General features: G+C 49.2%; 1 protein-coding gene across 1 annotated transcript in view; it reads right to left on the bottom strand.

Annotated features, from left to right (window-relative positions):
- The window catches only part of VPS35 (VPS35 retromer complex component), a 1351314-nt gene that overhangs the window by 116596 nt on the left and 1212908 nt on the right, over positions 1-21810 (bottom strand). The window contains exon 16 of the mRNA XM_069607068.1: positions 6200-6343. Coding sequence (XP_069463169.1) covers positions 6200-6343 — 144 coding nt within the window. The remainder of the gene's footprint in view (positions 1-6199; positions 6344-21810) is intronic.

Below are 21810 nucleotides of genomic sequence, written 5' to 3'. Positions count from 1 at the left end.
ATTTCAAGGTTTCATGCTGCTTCTTGGCTGTCTCCAAAGCTTCATCAACTGCTTTCCCAAAGATGTTTGACTCTTCGATGGGCATATTAATGAGGGAGGCCTGAGTTTCAGGTCTAAAACCCAATGTACGCAGCCATGCGTGTCTCTTGAGAAGAGTCCCTTGTGCAAGGGATCTGCCCGATGTCTCTGCAGTATCTAGAATTTTTTTAACAACATTCTGGTTAACCAGTTTTCCTTCCGCAACAATGGCAAGAAGCTTGGTCCTGACCGGTTCCGGGACCTCTTGAAGGCCTTCATGGAGCAGATTCCATTGGGCATCAGCATAGCTTGCTAACAACGTAGTATTATTAGCAACCGAATGCTATACGCCGCTGCTGACGTGACACGTTTGCCTAGGGCATATAATCTTTTACAAGTAGTGGTCACCACTAGTGAGTCTGGGATGGCATGCCCCTTGATATATAGAGGGTCGGAAGGAGAAGGCTGAAATCATTTTTTCCGACTCTCAGGTTCACGGCCCTTGTCTGGGCAGGTGTGACTAAAGATGGAGCAATCCGCCTCTTAACAGAGTTAAGGAGGGGAATGGATTGACTTGCCGCAGGTTTTTCCTTAATAATGTCTTCCACAAAATCCTGCTCAGGCAAAGCCTCTTGAGTGGCAATTTTGAAGAATTCTGCTGCTTTTTTCAACATGGTGTCGAAAGCCATTTGGTCATCCACAGGGGAGGCCTGGCGAGCCAGGGAGGAAGGGGGAGAATCGACGCACAAAATATCAGAGTCCTGATCTTGATGTGACCAAGGATCCTGTCCTTCCTGCTGGGTTTCCTCCCAGTTCTCAGTCGTCTCCTGTTGATCTTCTTCATAATTTTCGAGAAAAGATGATTCCTCTTCTTTAGTATAGATGTCCCTGTATGTGCCCATGTGGGCCACGTCTTCCTGTTGGAAAACCTGAGGCTGAACATCTTCTATTTGAAGGTTAGGGTCTACCCAAGCCTTTTTTCGGCGGAGGCTGGTCAGCAGAACTAAAAATCTGCTCCAGTCGATCCATACATCCCTCGAACTTTTCGGTAGTCCATTTCGATGACCTAAAAGGGCCAAGGTGGGGAGAAGCAAAGTTCTACGCCCTTTGACGTCGAGAGGAACTTCTCAGGGTGTCTGAGAGAGGCTCTTGACTACCCACGTAAGAGTCATCAGAATCGCGGCCCAAGTCCGTCGAAAGTTTTTCCGCGGCCAGGCCCATAACTTTCTGCAGGACCTGGATAAGGCCCACCGCCACTGCGATCCTACCGATGCTCTTCCGGATAGTAACCAAATCGGCGTGAGACAAAGCCTCCAATGATGTAATGGTAGCCGAAACGCCGTCCGCGGCACCAGAAGGCCCAGTGGTCAGAGTGCCGGGTAGAGGCCTAGTTGTAACTTTCGGGCCAATTGAGGCCTTGGAAATCGTTGAAGTTTCGGACTCCAAAACTTCGGCGCGTGTAGATTGGGGAGTAGCGCCCTTATTAATTTTCGTTTGCCCAGTCGTCATGCGCTGTTGCGGATGCGGGGAAGGCCTTGGATCCACACGATCCGAGGGAACCGTCGAAATTTTCAATGGACCCGTTGTCGCTTTCGACTTTTTCGATGAAGGCGTCGAAGATGGCGTAGGGGTTGTGTGTTTAGTGCAATGTTTATGTACGCCCTTGTCGCCGGATGTAGTCCCTGTATCAAGACCAGAGTCGAGCCTGGAAGTGTCGGGGACGGGTGTGGCGGACCTAGAAGCGTCCACCTCAAGATCTATAACATCCGCAATGGACGTTTGGTCATCCGAAGTACCCCGGTCACTTTCGGCTGGTGTTGCGGTAGGGGAGGAAGGCTCCACGCGTGACATGCCGTACGCGGCCCATCGCTTTACATGGCGATCCTTAAGGGTTTTTGGCTTAAGGAGCTTGCATGCCAAACACCGCTTTTCGTCGTGCTCTAGGGGGAGACAGGCGTTACACGTCCTGTGCTCGTCCTTCCAAGGATATCTGACCCTACACTTAGGGCAGAATCTAAAAGGAGTCCTTTCCATAGCAAAAGGGAAGGATGACCAGACCGAAAGGGAAAGAAGTGGAAAGGAGGAAAGACATAATAACAATATGGCCACCCCGAACCCACTCTCCCTACTGTATAGGTCGGCCAAAGGACCCGACCACGTGGAAATCCGTCCGCCGGATCTTGGGCGCCGAGACCACAGCCGTTGACGATTCCTTCGTAGTCTTCGTCGAAGATGTTCTTATTAGGCGAAGTGACTTAACCGGGCATAAACCGAAAATTCAGTAAGATAAACAATGTCTCTAGTAAGAGCTCTGCTGTAGGGCGACCAGTTATCTGGGAGGAAAAAAACAATCTGAGGGACCTAGGCGCGTGAGGGATTTTGGGTACTACACACGTCACAATAGGGATAGTGTTACAGACACGCCTATGCCGACGTCCCCTTTCGGTCCCCGAAAGACAAGATGCAATACTCCGCGGTTACCACTGGATGTCAGACCATATGCACAGCATGTGATTCTAAGCAGATTAACAAGCATCAGAAACGTATTGTGAGATGCTATGTATCCCCGCTTGTGCTCTTTAAATTGCCAACTAAAACAAAGGTTTAAAAAAAAAAGACCCACCCTGTACTGGAAGCTCAGACCTATGACCCGGAACCTGAGGAAGGCCCATTGAGGCTGCACAATGGAATGGGAACGTGGAGATACGCGTCCTTCAGGTCCAGGGAACACGTCCAGTCTCCCCCGCACAGTCTCGCCAATGAACGCTGGCGTTACCATCTTGAACTTCTGCAAGGGAAGGTAAAGATTCAGGGAAGATAGATCCAACACAACTTGCAGGCCCACCTGGTTCTTCTTCTGGATAGCGAAGATGCAGGACTAAAAGCCCTGCCCAATGCTGGGAGGGTGGGACCTGCTCTACCGCTTCGCTCTTGACAAGGGAGCGAATCTCCACTAAGAGTGATGGTGTGCCGATCTGTGGAAAGGGAGAGGAACTCTGAGGAGGGGAGGAAGAGGTAGCCCGAAGCCCCAGACACCATTGAAAGGACCCAGGCGTCCGCCAACTTCACCCACCAAGCTTGACTGTGCCGGGTCAGCCTGCCCCAGACAGGGGTGCTGTGGACCTGAAGTAGAGCGTCATTGTTTCTTCTGGTCAGAGGCTGAGGCAGAGGAGGGGGACTGGAAGAACTCCTTATGAGCTGTTTTGTGGTGCTTTCTCTGGGGCTGACTGGGAGACCTGTCCGGCTGTCTGGCTTTGGGATCCTGGAACCCGTGGAAGCTGCCAAATGCGCACCTCTTGTCTGAATGGGACTGGGACTGAACGGTTTAGTCGCCATTTTGGTAAGGATGGCCAGAGACTTTGCTGTCTGGGAGCTGGTCTTCTTTTTATCAAGCTTCTTATCAGTTGACATGTAAGAAATCCCCCCCTTGCCCCTTCACATGGAAGATCAAGGATTCGGTCCTGCACATCCTGGTTGAACTTAGTGGACTTCAACCAGGCAGTGCGCCTCATGTCTGTTGCCAGACAGATTGCTCAATTAGCCGTGTCGATGTGGCCCCCACGGAGGCCTCCCTAATATCCTGGGCCACGATTTTCACCTCCGCCAGATCCACCTCGAATGAGGCTTGCTTGTCCTTAGGGATATCTAGCAGAAAGTATTGATCTCCCTCCACAGGAGTTGATTAGCCGCAGCGAAGATAGCGTCTGCATTGGCCTGCCTGAGGTGGAGGCCGGCATTTTAATAGACCTTCTTGTCATATGATTCGAGGGTCTTTTCTTCCTTGTTGAGGAGGGCTGTCGTGGCGGTACCAGATGGGGAAGCCAGGGGTTTGGCAGACATGGACGCAGCAGCGATTACTGATGACAGGGGCTGTAGGCGTGTAGAGTTGTATGCTGTCCCACTCAGTTTGCCTGAACCTAGCATCGAGCTTCTTGTTGACAGGTTGTATGGAGGGGGCTTGAGCCAGCCCTTTATGGCTAACGCTTCCACATCCTTTTGTAGGGAGATGCCCAACCGAGCATCAGCCTTGATGCTCAGTACCTTCCGCCAGAACTCCAGCTCCAGGAAGCTTTTTTTTTTTTTTGTACCTAGGGATTCTGACGAGCCGGCAATCCTATCATGAAAGGTTTTCGCTGAGGAGGGCGTATCCTGCTCCTCCTCGTCTGTGTCCTGCTGGTCCACTGTGCCTGGGGGGGTGACACCAGCGAGCCTCGGCAGTTCCACTGTGGTGGGGGTCTGGGAGGAGGCATGAGGTGCATTGCAGTGGGCTGCGAGCAGCAACATGTCTTTAATAATGCCCCTGAGTTTTGTGCCTATTTGAGGGGAACGCATGAGTGGAATGAACTTGTCAACAAACCTGTCCTCACAGGCTGGCTGTGAGCAGTCTTGTGCGGGAAGAGGAGGTGAATGTGCCAGCTGTCTGCGTAGCCTCTGCCCGTACATGGGGATATTGTACCAGGCCCCCGGGATGTTTGGATAAGACGTGGACCAAGTGCCCAGTCTGTCCTAGGAGCTAAACTTTTCCTTTGTTGATCGCTGTGCTGCGGGCCTCTACACCCGCCTGCAAGGCTTCCCGCCTTTGCTGTTTGGGAGTGGCAGCCATCTTGTCTCTAGCCGCTGCCATTTTGTCCGCGCCTTGAGCGGGTGGACCTGTAGCTGGTGTGTTCCCCGGGTCGGCCTCCATGCTCGACTGCACTGGCTCTGCCCCACCCGCACCTTAGGTGTACACCCGGTATGCAGTAAGCCCTCGGCCTCCCGGCTGGAAGTGCTGGCCCTGCATGAAGGCGCCCCCTTGGGTAAGGACCCGGTATCAGGCCGATGCCCCTCGGGATGGGTCACGGTGGTCGTAGAACTCACAGGCCCCTTGGCTGCAGGACCGGGAGGCCCTTTGGTCCCCTCGGCCGTGAGGCTGGTAGCATTGTGAGCCTTGGTGCTCCCTGAGCCGGTGTGAGGGCCAGACTACCCCTCCCACCAGAGGGCTTCCCGGGAAGCAGTTGCCACTGCGGGGTGCCCTGGCGAATAACGCACATGTCTTCTGTGTCTTCCTCTGGATTTAGTCCTTGATGTTCTGCGGAGGAGTCCTGTTGAAGAGTTCCCTCCAATGCTCGAGTCAGTGCTTGAGCGGCCTGGGCTTGAGGGAGTCACACGCGGAGCATCCGTCCCAACCGTGGTCCTCACCAAGGCTTCGAAGACCGAGCGTGTGGGGATCTGCTGTCGGGAAGGAACCGCCGCACACCTGCTAAAGCCTGTCGGGGCCAACATACGCCAGGGACAGAGCTAGGGCACCGGTGGACGGTGTTCCCACGTCTGCAATAGAAAGAGAAAAATGAGAAAATACTGGGGAAGAGCGTGGAATTGCAAGGTAAGGCCAAACCCGGGAGCAGTGGTGGAGCGGTCCGTTCCCATCGACGTGGAAAAGGGAACTGATGTGTGGCGCCGGTGGGCGGAGTTAAGGGAGCCCGTGCACCCCTGAGGCTGCGCCCCCGCGCGCCAGTAAATTTTGAAGGGAAAATGTATTTTTCTAGTGGAAAGAGGTTACGTTCCCATCCCTCGCGAGGGACGCCCACACAGGATGGAGGAAAAGGGACAGGATGTAGGAGTATAGGTGGGTATTAATTTATTGAGCATTTGTATGACGCCTATCCATCAGAAAGTGTTTCCAGGTGCCACAAGAACAAAAAGAAGTGGGGATTGTAGAGGGGTTTGGGGTTTACAGTGGAGAAAATAACAATAAACAGTGCTACTAGGTCTTGTGACATTCAGATTGTGCATGTGCAATAACAGGAAGTGCAGGGAAGAGGGAGAAGTGAGGAGGCACAAAGGGACTGGGCAAGTGCTCAGGGAAACGGGAGGGGGGAAGCTAATGCGAGGGAAGGGAGGGTGGACCAGGCTCAGTAGGCTAGTCGGGAAAGGGTGCCCCGGGCAAGTGCTGGTAAGATGTTTGAGGGGGAGACTGATCAAAGGAGGGCCTGGCCCTAGTAAGGCTCATGGAGGGTACAGGCAACCAGACAGTGGTAGGTGGACCTAGCAGGGCAGGGGGAGCAGGAATGAGAAGGAGAAAAGGAAGGTCTTGAGAAGGTTAAATTACAACAAATTAACGTAAGGAATATAATATTCAAATGGATGATCTCAATTAGCAAAAGCATTTTTAACAATTAAGAAAAAAAATGATTGTACTCACAGCGTCATTTTCCTTTTCATAGAAATAGATATATCTGTTCAGGATTTCTATGAAAAGCTGAACTTGCAGTGAGGGGTCCATGCACTGATTTGCTATTTTTAAAGCTTTCTTCAAGCATTCCATCACTCTCTTGCCACTATGGATCTAAGTGACAAAAACAAAAATATTATCAACTTTGACTCAAACACACAATTTATTTAGCGACTTAAGGGGAAGACAATGCATTTCTTCAATTGGTGTAGACCATTATTTATAAAACAAGATTTTTTAAATAAAACTGTAAAAGTTACTCACTGTAAACCATTGTTCCCTTTGTGCCATAATTTTGGGATAATGTCGCCGAAAGAGAGATGGGTATGAAGCAAGAGACAGAGCTGCACTTTCATCAAAAAAGAAAACTGCACAGGTGGATGTGCAATCATGCGGTTACTGTCGGCAACTTAGAAATGCAAAGATAGCTTAAATTTAATTGAGAATGTACCAAAGATCTTCCATCTGCCAAGCACCTGTTTTTGACTTATGAAGTTCCGCTCAAGGCCTAATTGCAAGGAAGATGGTTTCCTACATCTTAGGATGTAGGAAGGTTCGACAGGTTTCTTCTTCCAAAGGGGTTCAGACGCACCTGGTTCACCCTTTAATCACTTTCCAATGGCACGTTTTCCTAGAAGGTATGTATAAAGCAGCCTCTAGGGCTACAACCACACCTTCTGTATGAATTATTCTTTAAATGCTAGTTCAAGGGTAGGTGCCAATTTTGGTTAGGCTGCCCTCAAATATTTTTGGGTTGAGGCTCTGTGGAGTACTTTTTCTAGTTCAATTTCAATTTTCTTCTGGATTGTCTTCCTCCCTAGGGGTTAAGGTGCTTTTCAATCTCCCATAAATATGAGGGGACTGTTAGGGAGAATTCACATATGTGCTAATTCCTCTCTACCTTAGAGACCCCCAGCTCTTTTGCTGTACTTTTTAATTCTGTTTGTTTTCTGTGTTCATTTTCTTTAGTTATGGAGTTTTAACCAACTCCATAGGCATCATCTTTTTTATTTGTGTCACACAGCACCCTCAGTGCAGTGACACAGGGATGTCTTTTAGACTTCCCAAAGGTTTAAATATCTTCTCTGGGATAAACTACTGTTTCCCAGAGAATGTAAAGTGAAATTGACTTTACTAGTCTTTCCAAATTCCTAGACCCAGCACACACCATCTTACAATGGAGCGCTGGAGAGGTTACATAGTATCCCTTGTGTCTAAATAATCATATAGCAGTCAAATGCTACCCTTTCCTATTGAAAAGGCTTGTGGCAGTGGTTTTACAACGAACTACCATGATTTTTCCCGACCGCGAACACTGGTAGCTAAAAATTGCGGGAGCCATGTTTTTCAAGATGGCGCCTTAAACCCCTTTGTTTGAACAGGTCCTGGTCGTCTTTTTTCGCCATTTCTTTTTGTAAAGGTGCTTCTAGTGTTTGTCTCTAAGCGCCAAACCAGGTTTGGTCCCTTTGTTCGTGCGCCTTTGGCGGGCATCAGGACTGAAGACCGCCTCTAGCTTTTGAGTGTCTGCAGTGGGCAGGAAGTGAGGGAGGTGCCCGAAACTCCCTGTGCTTAGTCTCCTAGGAGACCCAAATGTACTCTGGCGTGATTGGCTGGCTGACTGTTCGGCAAGGACAGCCACCCTGCTGGGTGAGTGACAGCTAGCTTGGAATGAAAGGGAGAAAACTGTTTAAAAGGTGATTCTCCAGGATAGGAAGGCAGACCACTGGAACAAAAGTACCGAAGACGAGCTGGAAGAGGACGGCTGCTGCAACTCCTGGACCATTGGTTTGCCCCATGAAGCCCTTCTGCAGGTCCGAATTGCCAAACTCCATTCGACAGAGAAGCTCCTTCAAGGACGGCTTCTTCCTTTGAGTTGATAGGACCAATCAACTCATAAGACACCTGGATACCATTCTCAAGGCTGGTTAGGATTAACCAGGGAGAGGGACACCAGTTTGTGTTCTTGAATCTACAGCTATTGGAACTGAAGTGACTCCATCTTGTTTGCTTTCTTCAACGATCCCGTGCAGTGCAGGAGTCCCCCGACGTCCTCCCTCTTGTCCCCACGACTGAGGCGGTTAGGGAGAATTCTCTTTTAAGGCTAATTTCCCAAACCTAGTGAGTCCCCCAGCAGCTTTGCTGGATTTTTGGGGTTTGTTATTTTCTCCTGCTAAGAGTGAGACTCTTTTCCTCCCACTCTTAGGCATGATTTGAGGTATGTCTTTGACTTTGTATGTGTTTATGGACTATGGGGTCTTTTACTCCATAGGGTATCATCTGTTTTTGTATTGTGTTACACAGTACCCTCAGTGCAGTAACACACGGGTGTCATAGTGACCCCCAAACATAGACTCCATACCCTGGGACTGACTACTGTCTCCCAGGGCATGTAAAGTCACCATTGCCTTTATTAATCGAAATTTACGAACAGAACCAGTACAAACCATCATATTGTGGAAGTACTGGAAGGGGTTAATTAGATTACCCCTGGGTCTGATTTCAAGGGGGCACTGTCCAGTCCCCCCTTGTCGAGTTTCTGGCTGGTGGCAGTGGTTATCACTCGAAATATTCCACCAGAATATTTCCTATGGGATTTTCCCATTCATTTTAAACGCACCACTTTTTGGTGCAATGTTAAAGATACTGCCGGTTTATATATTTAATATTAAATCACCGGTTGGGTCTTTTCACCAGAACTCGGTTTTAAAATGGCGTTTGTGTTCGTCTCTGTAACTCTAACCCAAGTCGAGCCCTTTGTTCCACTATTTTGGCAGGCTTCTCCACAGAAGCCCTCCAAATGGTGCCACTCTGTCTGGGGTCCACAGAATGTGTGGGAGGGGGAATAGGCACCATGGACTGCGTTGCCTCGGCAACTCAAGTCGCACTCTATTCTGATTGGCCCAGTGGTGAGGCGCATGGGTGAGTGACAGCTAGGCTGGTGAATGGGTGTTTTTCTGCATAAAAGCAGGGCTTTGGGGACTGGAACTTCAGACGTCACCACAGGACCTAAAGAATCCGAAGAGGGGAGAAGCTGAGCCATCTGCAACGACGACACCACCGGTGGAGCCCTGCTGCAACGGTCTCAACAATTTTTGCGACGACAAGAGAAGATCTTCTGCTGGACGAGTCTTCTTCCCTTTGAGCTGGTGGGACCAACCAGTTCGCCATTCGCCTTCCAGGACGTCTCTTGGTCGAATCGCCCGTGCCAAGCACCCCGGCGGCCGGATAGCCAAGCTTCACCACTGTGACCGCGAATAAAAGGAACGCACCTTTTAACAGAGAACTATGCGGCTGGTTTCATCCCTGTGCAGTGCAACGACTTCACGTTTCTTCCTCTTAGAGATCTTCTCCTCCCCTGGTCGAACCCACGACTTGCACCCGCTGCCAGGAACAACTGCCACCGCTGGAGCTTCCTCACTTTTTAAGGTACTGTGTTCCGCCTGGCCTCCCTTTCAACGGACTGCTAAAGGTGACCCTTAAATCCTTTGCTTTCCAACTGGGTTGGCCCGGACCTTCTAACTTTATCTTTCTACATTGTCCCAACCTCTTTTGAACATTCTGCAAAGACTTTTAGTGCATTTTTTACTGTGTGATCTTGGGCACATTTCACCTTGCTCCATTTAAAGTGGGCCTGGCCTATAAACTTTGGCTCTACAGTACACTCTGCCTTCACTAACTTGCTGTGGTCTTATAAAAGTGTTGGTAACTGTTTTATTTCTATGCCCTGCCTTTTTCTCTCCCTTTAACCGAATTATTGGAGTGACATCTAGGTTACGCGCTCACCTCTGTTTTGCAAATAAGTGGTGTTTTAACTTAGACTTGGTTAATAATTCTTAAGGGAGGTGTGTATACTTTTGTTGATTGTGTTTGGACTTGCTTTACTATATAGTGCTAGTGTATTTTCTTAAAATGTGTGTTAAATAAATAATTATATACTTTTGATACCAAAGCTCTGGTCAGTGTTTGCTTGTCCTACTGTGTTGTTAGCCCTATTGTGTATGCTCTGTATACTGCCCTACTCATCTTGAGAGAATGACTGCTCAGCCACAGCTACCAGGTAAATCTGGGTGGTGCAGACTGCTACCAATTGGGTTTACTGCTTGCTCCTGTGGTCTTAATCTTTTTGCAGTGCTCAAGGGAACTGCACAGGATTTTGCCTAACAGAGGCTCAGGAACAGCGAGATCTGCAGGACCTGCCAGGAACCATGACTTCAGCAGCATTTGTTTCTTCGTACAACCCGATTGAGAGAACACCACTCTCCCACTGAAAGTTTGTGAAACTTTCCCAACTTGCAAGCCTAATCAGCTTGTGACCCGTCAAATTATTCTTTTTCGTCTAAACTACTTTTGCAAAGACTTTACCGTTTGATACCAGAACTGCTCTTTCTTATCCAGAACACTAGCCCATTGACTTTGGCATGGCTTATTTACTTACCCTCTTCTGGTGCTCTGTCTAAAAAGGTATATATGATCTATTTTACTTACCTTGTGCCTTTTGCTCCTTTCTAAGTAACTGAACTGCCATGTGGCTCCTATTTCAGGGGAGCTCAAACTGTCTCAAAATCTTAGAATTCTGTATTGAAGTATATTGGTTTATAATATTAAGTTGCCTTCTTCTAATAAAATGTTTTCTAAATGATTGTGTAATAAATGACTAAGTGTTTTTACCAAGAAACCTTGCGTATGACAATGCATTACTTACCGTAAAAGCATTTCTGATGGTTGTATCTGCTTAGATTCACATGCTGTGCATAGGTCCGACATCCAGTGGTCACTGCGGAGTATTGCATTTTGTTTTTCGTAGTCGAAAAGGGGACGTCGACAAGGCGTGTCTGTAACACTATCCCTATAGTGACGTGCGTTGTACCCATAATCCCTCACGCGTCGAGGTCCCTCTGTTTGTATTTTTCTGCCCTGAGGGAGCCTTCTAGACGTGAGTGAGTACAGAAAAGAGAGATATAGAAAAGGATGTCTATGTTCCTTCCATCCGCGCGGGGAGGAAGGGTGGGCGCATGTGAATCTAAGCAGATACAACCATCAGAAATGCTTTTACGGTAAGTAATGCATTGTCTTCTGATGTTTGTTAATCTGCTTAGAATCACATGCTGTGCATAGACTAGCGAGCAGTACCCGGAGTTGGAGGTGGGTTGTGAGAAGGAACAGTAGAGAAAAGATGTCTTAATACTGCTTGTCCCACCTGGGAATCAGATCTAGAGTGGGCATCTAGACAGTAGTGTTTTGTAAAGGTGTGTACAGAACTCCAGGTTGCCGCTTTGCAGATGGACTCAAGGGGAACATTTGCAATGAATGCTATGGATGCCCCAGTGCCTCGAGTAGAGTGTGCTCTTGGCTTGAAGGGTAGTTCTCTCTTAGCAAGAGTGTAACAGAGAGTGATGCATTGTACAATCCATCTAGATATAGTGGATTTTGAAACTGCATCTCCTTCTCTTCCTGCTGCCATGAGACAAAGAACTGATTAGTCTTTCTCAGTGGACTGGTTCTTTCCATGTAAAACATGACAGCTCTGCGCACATCAAGTGTATGCAGGCTTTTTTCTCCTAGATTTGAAGGATTTTGAAAGAACGTTGGTAGTTCTATAGACTGGTTGACATGGAATTTGGAGATGAATTTCGGTGCGAACCTTGGGTGTGTGCGTAGAACCACTTTATCCTTGTGAACTGTTACAAAGGGGTCTAAAACCGAAAGGGCCTGTAGTTCACTTACTCTCCTAATGGAGGTAATAGCTATTAGGAAAGCAGTCTTAAGAGTGAGATCTTTAAGAGTTGCCTTGTGCATGGGTTCAAAGGGTGACCCCATGAGCCTGGTGAGTACCACATTTAGATCCCAGCCGGGAGCTGGGTTTGCTATTGGAGGGTGTATTCTCTTTACCCCTTCCATGAAGGCTTTGATTACTGGGATCTTCCACCACGATACTTTGAGTTGTGAAGTGGTGTAAGCAGAAAGCGCTGCCAGAATTGAATACTAGACCCGAGTCCAGTAAATGGGTCAGGTACAGAATAATTTGTGTGGGAGAGCAGTCAACGGGGTTGATACTCTTCCCTCTACACCAGATGACAAATCTTTTCCATTTGCTAGAATAGCAGTGACGAGTGTTAGACTTTCTGGCCTCTCTGAGGATGTCCATGCACCTCTGTGGAAGTTGTAAATGTCCAAATTCTATGACCTCAGGAGCCAGGCTGCTAAGTTCATGGTCTGAGGGCATGGGTGCAGTGTCCTGCCCCTGTCTTGTGACAGCATGTTGTACGGGCAGGGCAGTTTCACTGGAGGAGATGGAGACATCTCCAACAAGTGAGCGAACCATGGCTGTCGGGCCCACATAGGGGCCACCAGTATCATGGTAACTTGTTCCTGGTGCATCTTGTGCACTATCTTGTTGAGAAGGGGAGTCGGGGGGGAAAAGCGTAAACAAATTTCCCTGACCATGGATTCGATAGACCGTTCCCCTTGGACTGGTTCTGGGGGTACCTGGAGGCGTAATCTTGGCATTGAGAGTTTTCCAGAGTTGCGAACAGGTCTATTTCTGGGAAACCCCACTGTGTGAAGACGTCGAAGACAATGTCTTCTTGTAACCGCCATTCGCACTCTACGGGCAGGGGGAAGTCTCTGCTGAGTTCGTCTGCTAGCAGATTGAGTTCCCCTGGTACATGTTGTGATAGTAGGAACATGTTGTGTTTGAGAGCCCACTTCCAGTTGTTCTGGGACAGCTTGGACAGTCCTGGAGAGTGAGTGCCCCCTTGCTTGTTGAGGTAGTACATGGCTGTGGTGCTGTCTGTGAGGACCATCACTGTCTTTCCTTGTAGGTGTTCCTGGAAGGATTTCAGTGCTTTTAACACCGCTAGTAGTTCCAGCAGGTTTATATGCTTGGATGCTAAGCTCGGAGTCCACGCTCCGTGAGCAGTGTGATGGGATAGGTGAGCCCCCCATCCTGTAAGGGATGCGTCTGTGGTTAGAGTGGCTTCCACTGCGGGTGTGGAAAAAGTTTTCCCTAATAACAGGTTTTCTTTTGTCCACCACCGTAGCGAGAGAACCAAGGCCTGCGAGACCACCACTAGATCGTCCCATTGTCCGCTGGCCTGACACCACTGGCTGTTGAGCCACTCTTGCATTGGGCGCATGCGCAGGCGCGCGTGAGGTACCAAATAAATACATGACGCCATCATTCCTAGCAAGCGCATTGCTTTGCGTACCGTCACCTCTCGACCTGTCACATAATGGGGGATCTGAAACAGCATGTTTTGGACCCTCTCGTTGGAGGGGAAGACGAGGCCGTCCTTTGTTCGAATTAGAGCCCCTAGGAATTGTTTGATTTGGCTGGGGTCTAAGCTGGACTTCTTTTCGTTGATGGAGAAGCCCAGTTGGAACAAAAGGTCTACAGTCTTTTGGGTATTGGAGAAGCATGTTTCGTAAGAATCCCCTGTTATGAGCCAGTCGTCGAGGTAAGGGTATACCGGGATGGATAACCTGCGCAGGTGGGCCGCTGCCACTGCCAGTACTTTCGTGAATACCCTTGGTGCAGATGCTATCCCGAAGGGTAGTACTCTGAACTGGTAGTGTTTGTTCTCTATCTTGAACCTGAGGTATTTTCTGTGCGCTGGCAACATTAAAATATGAAAGTATGCATCTTTCATGTCCAGTGTTGTCATGTAATCCCCCTGTGATAACAGTGGGATTACTTCCTGCAAGGTCACCATACGAAACTTTTGGGGTTTGACAAACTTGTTCGCTGGGTGCAGATCTAATACAGGGCGCATGGTTAAGTCCTTTTTGGGTACAAGGAAGTACACTGAATAAATACCTTCTGTTACCTGAGATAGGGGGGCAGCCTCTATATAGCTTCTTTTTTCAGTAGCTCTTCTACTTCTTGTAGAAGAATGGTGAGGTGTTCCGGTGTCATGCGTCGGTTCGGTGGGGGTCTGTACTTCGGGGAACCGTTGAATTCGATGCAGTATCCATGGGCTATGATGGATAATACCCAGCGGTCTGATGATATTCCCTCCCATGCTGAAAGGAACGATGTTAGCCGGCCCCCGACCGGGGATGCATGGGAGGGGACCCGAATCTTCGGGTCATTTGTTGGTATTGGGCGTGGAACCTTTGGGGCTGGAGCCGCGACCTCTTCCCCTCCCACGCGTTGACCTCTTTGACTGAACTGGGTGTTGTTACCCTGGTTAGAGGGCCAGTTGGTAGCAGAGTAAAATTGCTGTTGGTTTTGCTGCTGGCGTTGGCCACGAAAGGAGCGTCTATTGCCATAGCCGCGTCTGTTAGGGGGCCTAGAAATTTGGTCAAGAGTTTTGATGGTATCAAACTCTTTCTTCGCATGTTCTAGGGCCTCATCAACTGCTTTCCCAAACAGATGTGTTTCTTCTATGGGCTTATTTATCAGGGAAGCCTGGGTTTCCGGCTTAAATCCCGAATTGCGCAGCCAGACATGGCGTTTGAGAAGTGTTCCCTGAACCAGGGAACGGCCAGCCGTCTCTGCGGCATCTAAGGAGCTCTTTACGATGCCCTGGTTTACAAGAGTTCCCTCTGAGATTGTAGCTAACAGGCGTGAACGCAGGGGTTCTGGTGCGTCCTCTGCTTCGCTGCGCAGCTTGCTCCACTGTGCATCTGCGTAGCTAGCTAGTAGGGAATTGTTATTTGCAATCCTAGTTGAAAAGGCGGCGGACGTCGTGATTCTCTTCCCAAGTGCGTAGAGCTTTTTGCCCTCTTTGTCAGGTGGTGCCTCACTAGTGGATAGTGGTACCCCTGCTCTTTTCCTTGTATTAGTAACTACGAGGGAGTCCGGAATAGAATGGCCTCTGATGTACAACGGGTCAGGGGGCGAAGGGCTGAAGAGCTTTTCTATCCGAGGGTTGACCCCTCTGACTAAGGCAGGATTGGAAAGGGAAGGAGTTATTCTTCTCTTTATAGAAGCCAGGAGCGGAATAGACTGACTAACAGGGGCTTTTTCTTTAATAACTTTCTCTACAAAGTCTATGTCAGGAAGAGTCTCCCCTGTGTCTATTTCAAAATGCGCTGCTGCCTTGCGCAATAGTGCATTAAGTGAAGGTTGGTCATCTATGGGAGAGGTGTTTCCAATAGGTGAATCCTTGGGAGGAGAAGGGTGAAAGACTTCAGGGTCTGAGTGCACTGATGGGGATTGCCAAGGCTGCGAGGTAGCTGTATCTTCTTCGAAAGCTCCTGCACTAGTGTAAGGATCTTCTTCAAACCCCTCTTCCTCATGTTCTTCCTCTCCACCCAAACACTCATCATCTTCCTGGAGGTATTGCTCCTCTTCCGTGAGGTCATATACGTCTGTAGAAGGGGGAAACAGCCTAGGAATTTTGACCCTAGGGTCATCCTGGGGCCATTCTTTTAGTCTTTTGGGTGTGGGTGGGTTTTGGTTTCCCAAAAACCTTTCCATTTTCTCCATACAAGAATGGAGTCTTTCAAGGGTCTCATGGGGAACCCCTGAATAGTCTAGAGGGGGGAAATCAGTGTTTTCACCTTCAAAACGCTTAGAACGCTCCCACAAAGTCGAAGAAAGGTTTCCGTCGCCATCTGAAAAGCCCTCCGGTAGTTCCGAAGTGCCCTTAGATGAAAGGGGCAGTTCCTGGCTACTCTTATGCTTTTTTGGCGTTTCTATAGCTTTTTGTGCGGTATTCGACGTTTGTTTCGTCGTCCGCTTACGTGTGTCTTCGGAAACAATTCTCGCCAGGCTCTCGACAACGAGTTTGTCAGTAGAGGACTCTGGTGTCGACGTTGCCTGCGTTACGCGTTGTTCCTCGACGGCCGCTCTATGGAGCGTTACGTCGGATGATTTTGGGGTAGCGCCCGTGTTTGATGAAAGCCCAATCGCTGGTCGCGACTGCGTTTGCGGGTGGGGCTTGAGACCCTTACGGTCTGAGGTAGACGCCGGAGTGCCCTGCGTCCCCTTCGGCGCTGATGGATCCTTTGTCTTCGACGAAGAAGAGCCGTGGGTTGTGTGCTTAGGCCTATGGGGTCTGTGTGCGTCCCTGTCGCCGGGGTGTTCATCCCCATGAGCAGGGCGTGAGCCGAGCCCGTCGGGGCCGGGGACGGACGTCGAGGAGCGCGAGCGCTCCTTCTGGGGGTTAATGACTTCCGTAACGGACGTCGAGTTATCACCCTCCTCGTCACTTTCTGTAACAGCGGCGGCGGGTGAGGAAACTGACTTCGACATAGCGTAGTCCGCCCACCTCTTAACTTTGCGTTCTTTAAGAGTTCTTGGTTTCAAGAGCTTACAGGCCGCACAGCTGTCCTACTTATGATCGAGGGGCAAGCAACGGTTACAGAGCTTGTGTTTGTCCTTCCAAGTGTATTTGCCCCTACAGCGTGGGCAAAACTTAAAAGGTGTCCTCTCCATAGCTGAGGCAATAATAACTGGTGATAACAACCCCAAGGGAAAGATAGGGGAGAAAGAAAGACATTCTCAAAGAGAAGATAAAAGTTCGAACCCCCACTCTCCCTACTGTATGTTGGCCGGCGAGGCCAGGCCACGTGTTCGGCAGCGCCGAAGGATCTCCTCCGTCTCTTCCCCTCCGTCGAAAACTTGCTCGGCAGAGAAACAGCTTCACAGCTAACATCGAGGGGAGGGATCTTTAACAATATAATAAGTATAATTAAGGACCGAGGTCCGATAGTAAGTATTTGCAATGTCTCTCTAGGAGCTCCGCGTAAGGCGACCAGAAGCTGGGCGGAAAAAAACAATCTGAGGGACCTCGACGCGTGAGGGATTATGGGTACAACGCACGTCACTATAGGGATAGTGTTACAGACACGCCTTGTCGACGTCCCCTTTTCGACTACGAAAAACAAAATGCAATACCCCGCAGTGACCACTGGATGTCGGACCTATGCACAGCATGTGATTCTAAGCAGATTAACAAACATCAGAAAAGTGTTTACTTGAACTACTGTGATTGAAAGTCTTCTGTCTAACTACCTGTACTGCTCACATTCACTCTTGAGATAAGCCTGGCTGCTCATCATGCTACCAAAAACTGTGTGGTACAGACTTATACCAAAGGTTGGTTTGGCTAACACCTGTAGTCCTAATTGTGTGTAGTGGTCCCAGAGGGTACTGCCAGCAATTCTGCCTAAAAGGGACTGAATGTACAAGTACATAAAATTACTCTTTGTAGTGACTAATATTCTCCTAGTCGATAATGCCCTTTCTTGAAAACACCCTCCCAGTCCTCCTCATTTGTTGCCATGTGCTCCATGCTGCTAAAATAACTGAAAAGTGAAGCAGGGAGCATGCACTATAAGGGCCTAAGCAGTGAGTGACTGAGCATGTGCGCAAAACGTTTTTCTTTTATGATTTCCCAAGGACAATCCAAGGAAAGAGGGAAGTATGTAATAGTAAATAAAACATACAAAAGAACACAGTGCTTTAAAGCAAACAAACTACCAACACCAGGAAAAGAGGAAAAGCAAACACTTATTAAATACTCATCCCTTGCTTGAAGACACAATGGCACTCCTTAATGGGAAGCAAAGACCGTTCAAGTTTACCAAAGATAAGCCTTCCACATGAGGCAACGAAATTTGAAATGCACCCCATTTGAGTTGGGAGAGAACATTCTTGGGAAAAAGCCAATGAGCATCTTAGTGAGTCAAGTGCACCCCAGAGGCAGATCAAAATAGTGGAACACCGTAGCAGCTGATGTGCATTTGACTCTTTAAACGCACAGAATGTATTATGTACATTGAAGATGAAGTATAGGAGCCAAGAAACTGTGGTCAGTGTTGGGGTTCAACCTGCAGCCTTACTCGTTAAATGTTATGTTGTTTAGATTTGTACAGTGCACCGCTACCCATCTGAATGCTCTGCCATCTGCAGCCACTTAGGCAGATCTGGAAGAGTTGTTGAGATTGGCTAGTTGGGAGGAAATGGAAACTCGAGATTACAGTATAGGTGTTATGTACTACGAGCATTGAGTCCAGAGAGGGAACCTCATGTTTGCAGTTTGGGGCATGCATTGGCCAGGGGCTCAGTCCATCAGTTGGAGTAGTTTGTTGTTTTGAGTCTGGTGAGTGGGTCTTTTAAAAGCCCTGTGCTAGTGGCTGCCATGATTCGAAAAATGTGCTACGCATTCAAATTTAGCATAGCGTGCTGAGGCGTGAAACTCCCATTTCCGGAACAGGAGCAACAAACTGTTGAAGTGTAACTCCCATTCGTAGGTGTTGAACCCCAGGCTGTTGAGCTGGTCCGCTTCTGCTTTGTTGTCCCCCGTCAGATGGACAGCAGAGATCCATATACCCTGCGACAGGGCCCACTCCCAGATTGACACTGCCTCCATGCAAAGGAGGGGAGAGCAGGTCCCGCCCTGCTTGTTCAAGTAGAACATTGTTGTGGAATTGTTGGTCCTGAACAGAACCGCCTTGCCCCTGATGACCGAAAGAAAAGCCCTGAGCGTAAGGCCCACTACCATGAGTTTTAGCAGATTGATCTGCAGGGGGGGCTCTGTCCTGGACCATGCGCTGTGAATATAATAGCCATCCAGAGTAGCCCCCCAGCCCATGAGGGAGGAATCGGTCACTACCAGAGTGGGGTCCAGTTGGGTAAAGGGGGCTCAACTTCAACGATGCAGTCCAAAAGTCACCAGTGAAGATCCAGCAGGATGGACGGAGGTATAGGGAGCCTGTCCAATTGCGCCCCCATTTCCTGGTCCCAGTTGGCCACCAGGTGGAGCTGGAGGCATCTCATCTTGAGGCGGGCGGGCCGCACTGTGAGCACACAGGATGCCAACAGGCCCAGAAGGTGCTGGAACCACAATGCTGAGGTGGTGGAGTTGGCCAGAAAGTGCCCAATCACCTTCCAAATGGACTGGAGGCATTCGATCGTGGGGAACACCCTCTGAGCAGCATTGTCGCATCAAACTCCGGGGAGCACCAGGTCCTGTGAAGGGGTCAACTGCGACTTCGGCTGGTTGAGGGAGAACCCTAGCAGTTGAAGAACATCCGCTAGACGCTGACAGGCGTGCACCGCCCCCCTCGGGCACATGAGGGGCTGAACTGATGCTGAATGGAAGCACCCTGTACTAGTAGTGGTGTGACATGACCATGAACCGAAGGAATTTCCGGTGAGGTTGGTAGATGGGGACATGAAGGTACGCATTTTAGAGTTCTAGGGAACACATCCAGTCCCTTGCACACAGCGACTCTGCTATATGTGCTGGGGTGATCATCTTGAAGCGTTTGAGAGGTAAAGATAGGTTGAGGAACGACAGGTCCAGGACTACCCCCAGGCCAGCCTGGTTGATCTGGGGTACCGCAAAGTTCCCAGAGTATAAGCCAGAGCCCCCGTCTTACTGAGGCACAAGCGCTACGGTCTACATATCCAAAAGAAGAAGGATCGTCAGCAACAGTGCCAGTGCTGCGGTCCCTGAACTCCTTGAAGCCGCTGAAGGAGCAGGGTTTGAAATCGGACCTGCCCTGGGTCTGAAGAAAGGACTTTTGCCATGGTTAAGTCAAGATGGCCAAGGACCTAGCAGTCTGCGTTGAGGTCTTCTTTTTTGTCAGCTCGTCATCAGTAGACGAATGAAAGAGGTCCGTCCCTTCGAACGGAAGGTCTAGAATCTTCTCCTGCACATCTGAAGAGAATTTAGTGTCGTACATCCATGCGGTCTGCCTCATCTCAACTCCCATTGGGTGGTCCTGTCCTCCCTGAGTTCTGTGTGCTGCACACAATTTAAGGCAGCAAATGAATCAACCTGTGCTGTCACTACCCTAGGATGGCACATTACCACATGCTTTATGTTGAGTGCATATATCACAGGTCTATCATTGTTAAGCAACTAGTCATGAGAATGCTATGCTTAAAGTTGTCAAATGTATGTACAGTGTTTTAGTTAGAAGCACTTGCTCTCTTTCACTGAAGTACGTGTAAGTTGTGTAGCGTTGGACTCCAGCTTGCAATCCTGCAAAAAGCTGCAACTGGCACAAAGTGCATGTAGACTTCGCATGCAGATACACTGCACCCAGGAGTGCAGCCTGCATCTGTGCATCTAACCATGCACACAGCAAAACAATCACTTCACAAGAGCAGCACAAATATGCCACCCACTTCCATCAAAGCCAAGCAGTACATGTCCAGCAGCATTTTATATCTGTTCTGTTGATTAAGGAACAAGGTCCATACCTGTAACTATTGTTCTCCAGCATGGGTGTGGCATGGATTCACATGCTCATGAATATTTCCCTGTCTTCAGGCCGGAAAAAATAAACTAAAAAAAGAAAGTGTTTCCCTTTCACTTACAAACTGTATTTCTCCTCTAAACCAATCACTGATCTCTGGGTCATACTGCCACCAGCCAATGACTGTCCTCTACCCAAGCCCCTCTTCTGGTAGCCATCTTCAGATTTGGTAAGCATGTAAAGTGACAGTATGACCAAGAAGAGCCGCAGAGGGGCAGGAGGCAGGGTTTGTATATGAATCCATGCCAGACCCATGATGGAGAACTATAGTTACAGGTAAGTAACTTGTACCTTCTCCAGCATGGGGTCTGGCATGGATTCACAGGCTCATGAATAAAAAATACATAGCAGTACAATATTACACAATCACATGAGGTGGAAAGGCTCAACAGAAGCAATTATCTTACCTCTGCAACAGGCTCACCTTCAAGTGAACAGGTTGCGTAGCACTGCTTGGCCGACCCCGCACTCCTCCCTGGAATCCCTGTTGACGCAGTACCAGCCCTGCAGATGTCCAGCAGGTGCACACTAGACAGGAAGGCCGTTGCTGCAGCGATCGCTCTGTTGGAATGGGCTCTCGGACAGCCGGGCAGCGGTCAGCTTGCCAACCAGTGACAGTGTGTGATTCAGCCGGAGAGCCACCTGGAGATGGAAGCCCATGGTTCACAGGACCAAAGTTCACAAATAGTTGAGACGCCTTCTGGAAACTCTCTGTGCGTGCCACATAAAACTTCAGAGCACAAGCCACATCCAGGGAGTGCAAAGTCCTTTAAGCCGGCGACAAAGGTTTCGGAGAGACCACAGGCAACACCGAAGGCTTGTTGAGGTGGAATTCCGACAGAACCTTTGGCATGAAGGAGGGGTGCATCCGCAGCACCACCCTTGTGTCGTGAAAAGTCAGATGAGGCCGTTTGCAGCATAGGGCCTGGATCTCACCTACCCTCCTGGCAGAGATCATGGCCAAGAGGAAAGCCATTTTCCATGAGAGGAACCAGAGAGGGGCCTGATGCATAGGCTCGAAGGGGGCCCCCCATGAGCCTCGTCTGTACCACGTTGAGTTCCCACGCCGGGGCAGGAGCCCTCACCGGCGGGAACGATCGAAACAGTCTTTTGAGGAACTCCTTGACGAAATGGTGGTACCAAAGAGAAGATCATCCCGGAAACCTGGTGTAGAGGGAGATAGCTGCCAGATGCACCTTGATAGAGGCGTGTGCTAGCCCCGCCTTGTCCAAAGACAAAAAGTACAGTAGAATCTGACGGGGTGTGACCTTAAGAGGATTGATCTTCTGCGTCCGACACCACGCCGCGAAACGCTTTCACTTATGCCCATATCACTTCAGAGTCGACAACGCTCTAGCAAG

Source organism: Ambystoma mexicanum, chromosome 1p (genome assembly GCF_040938575.1).
Source record: "Ambystoma mexicanum isolate Mex_15411 chromosome 1p, UKY_AmexF1_1, whole genome shotgun sequence".
Taxonomy (NCBI): Eukaryota; Metazoa; Chordata; class Amphibia; order Caudata; family Ambystomatidae; genus Ambystoma; species Ambystoma mexicanum.
This window is presented reverse-complemented; position numbering and strand designations above follow the sequence as displayed.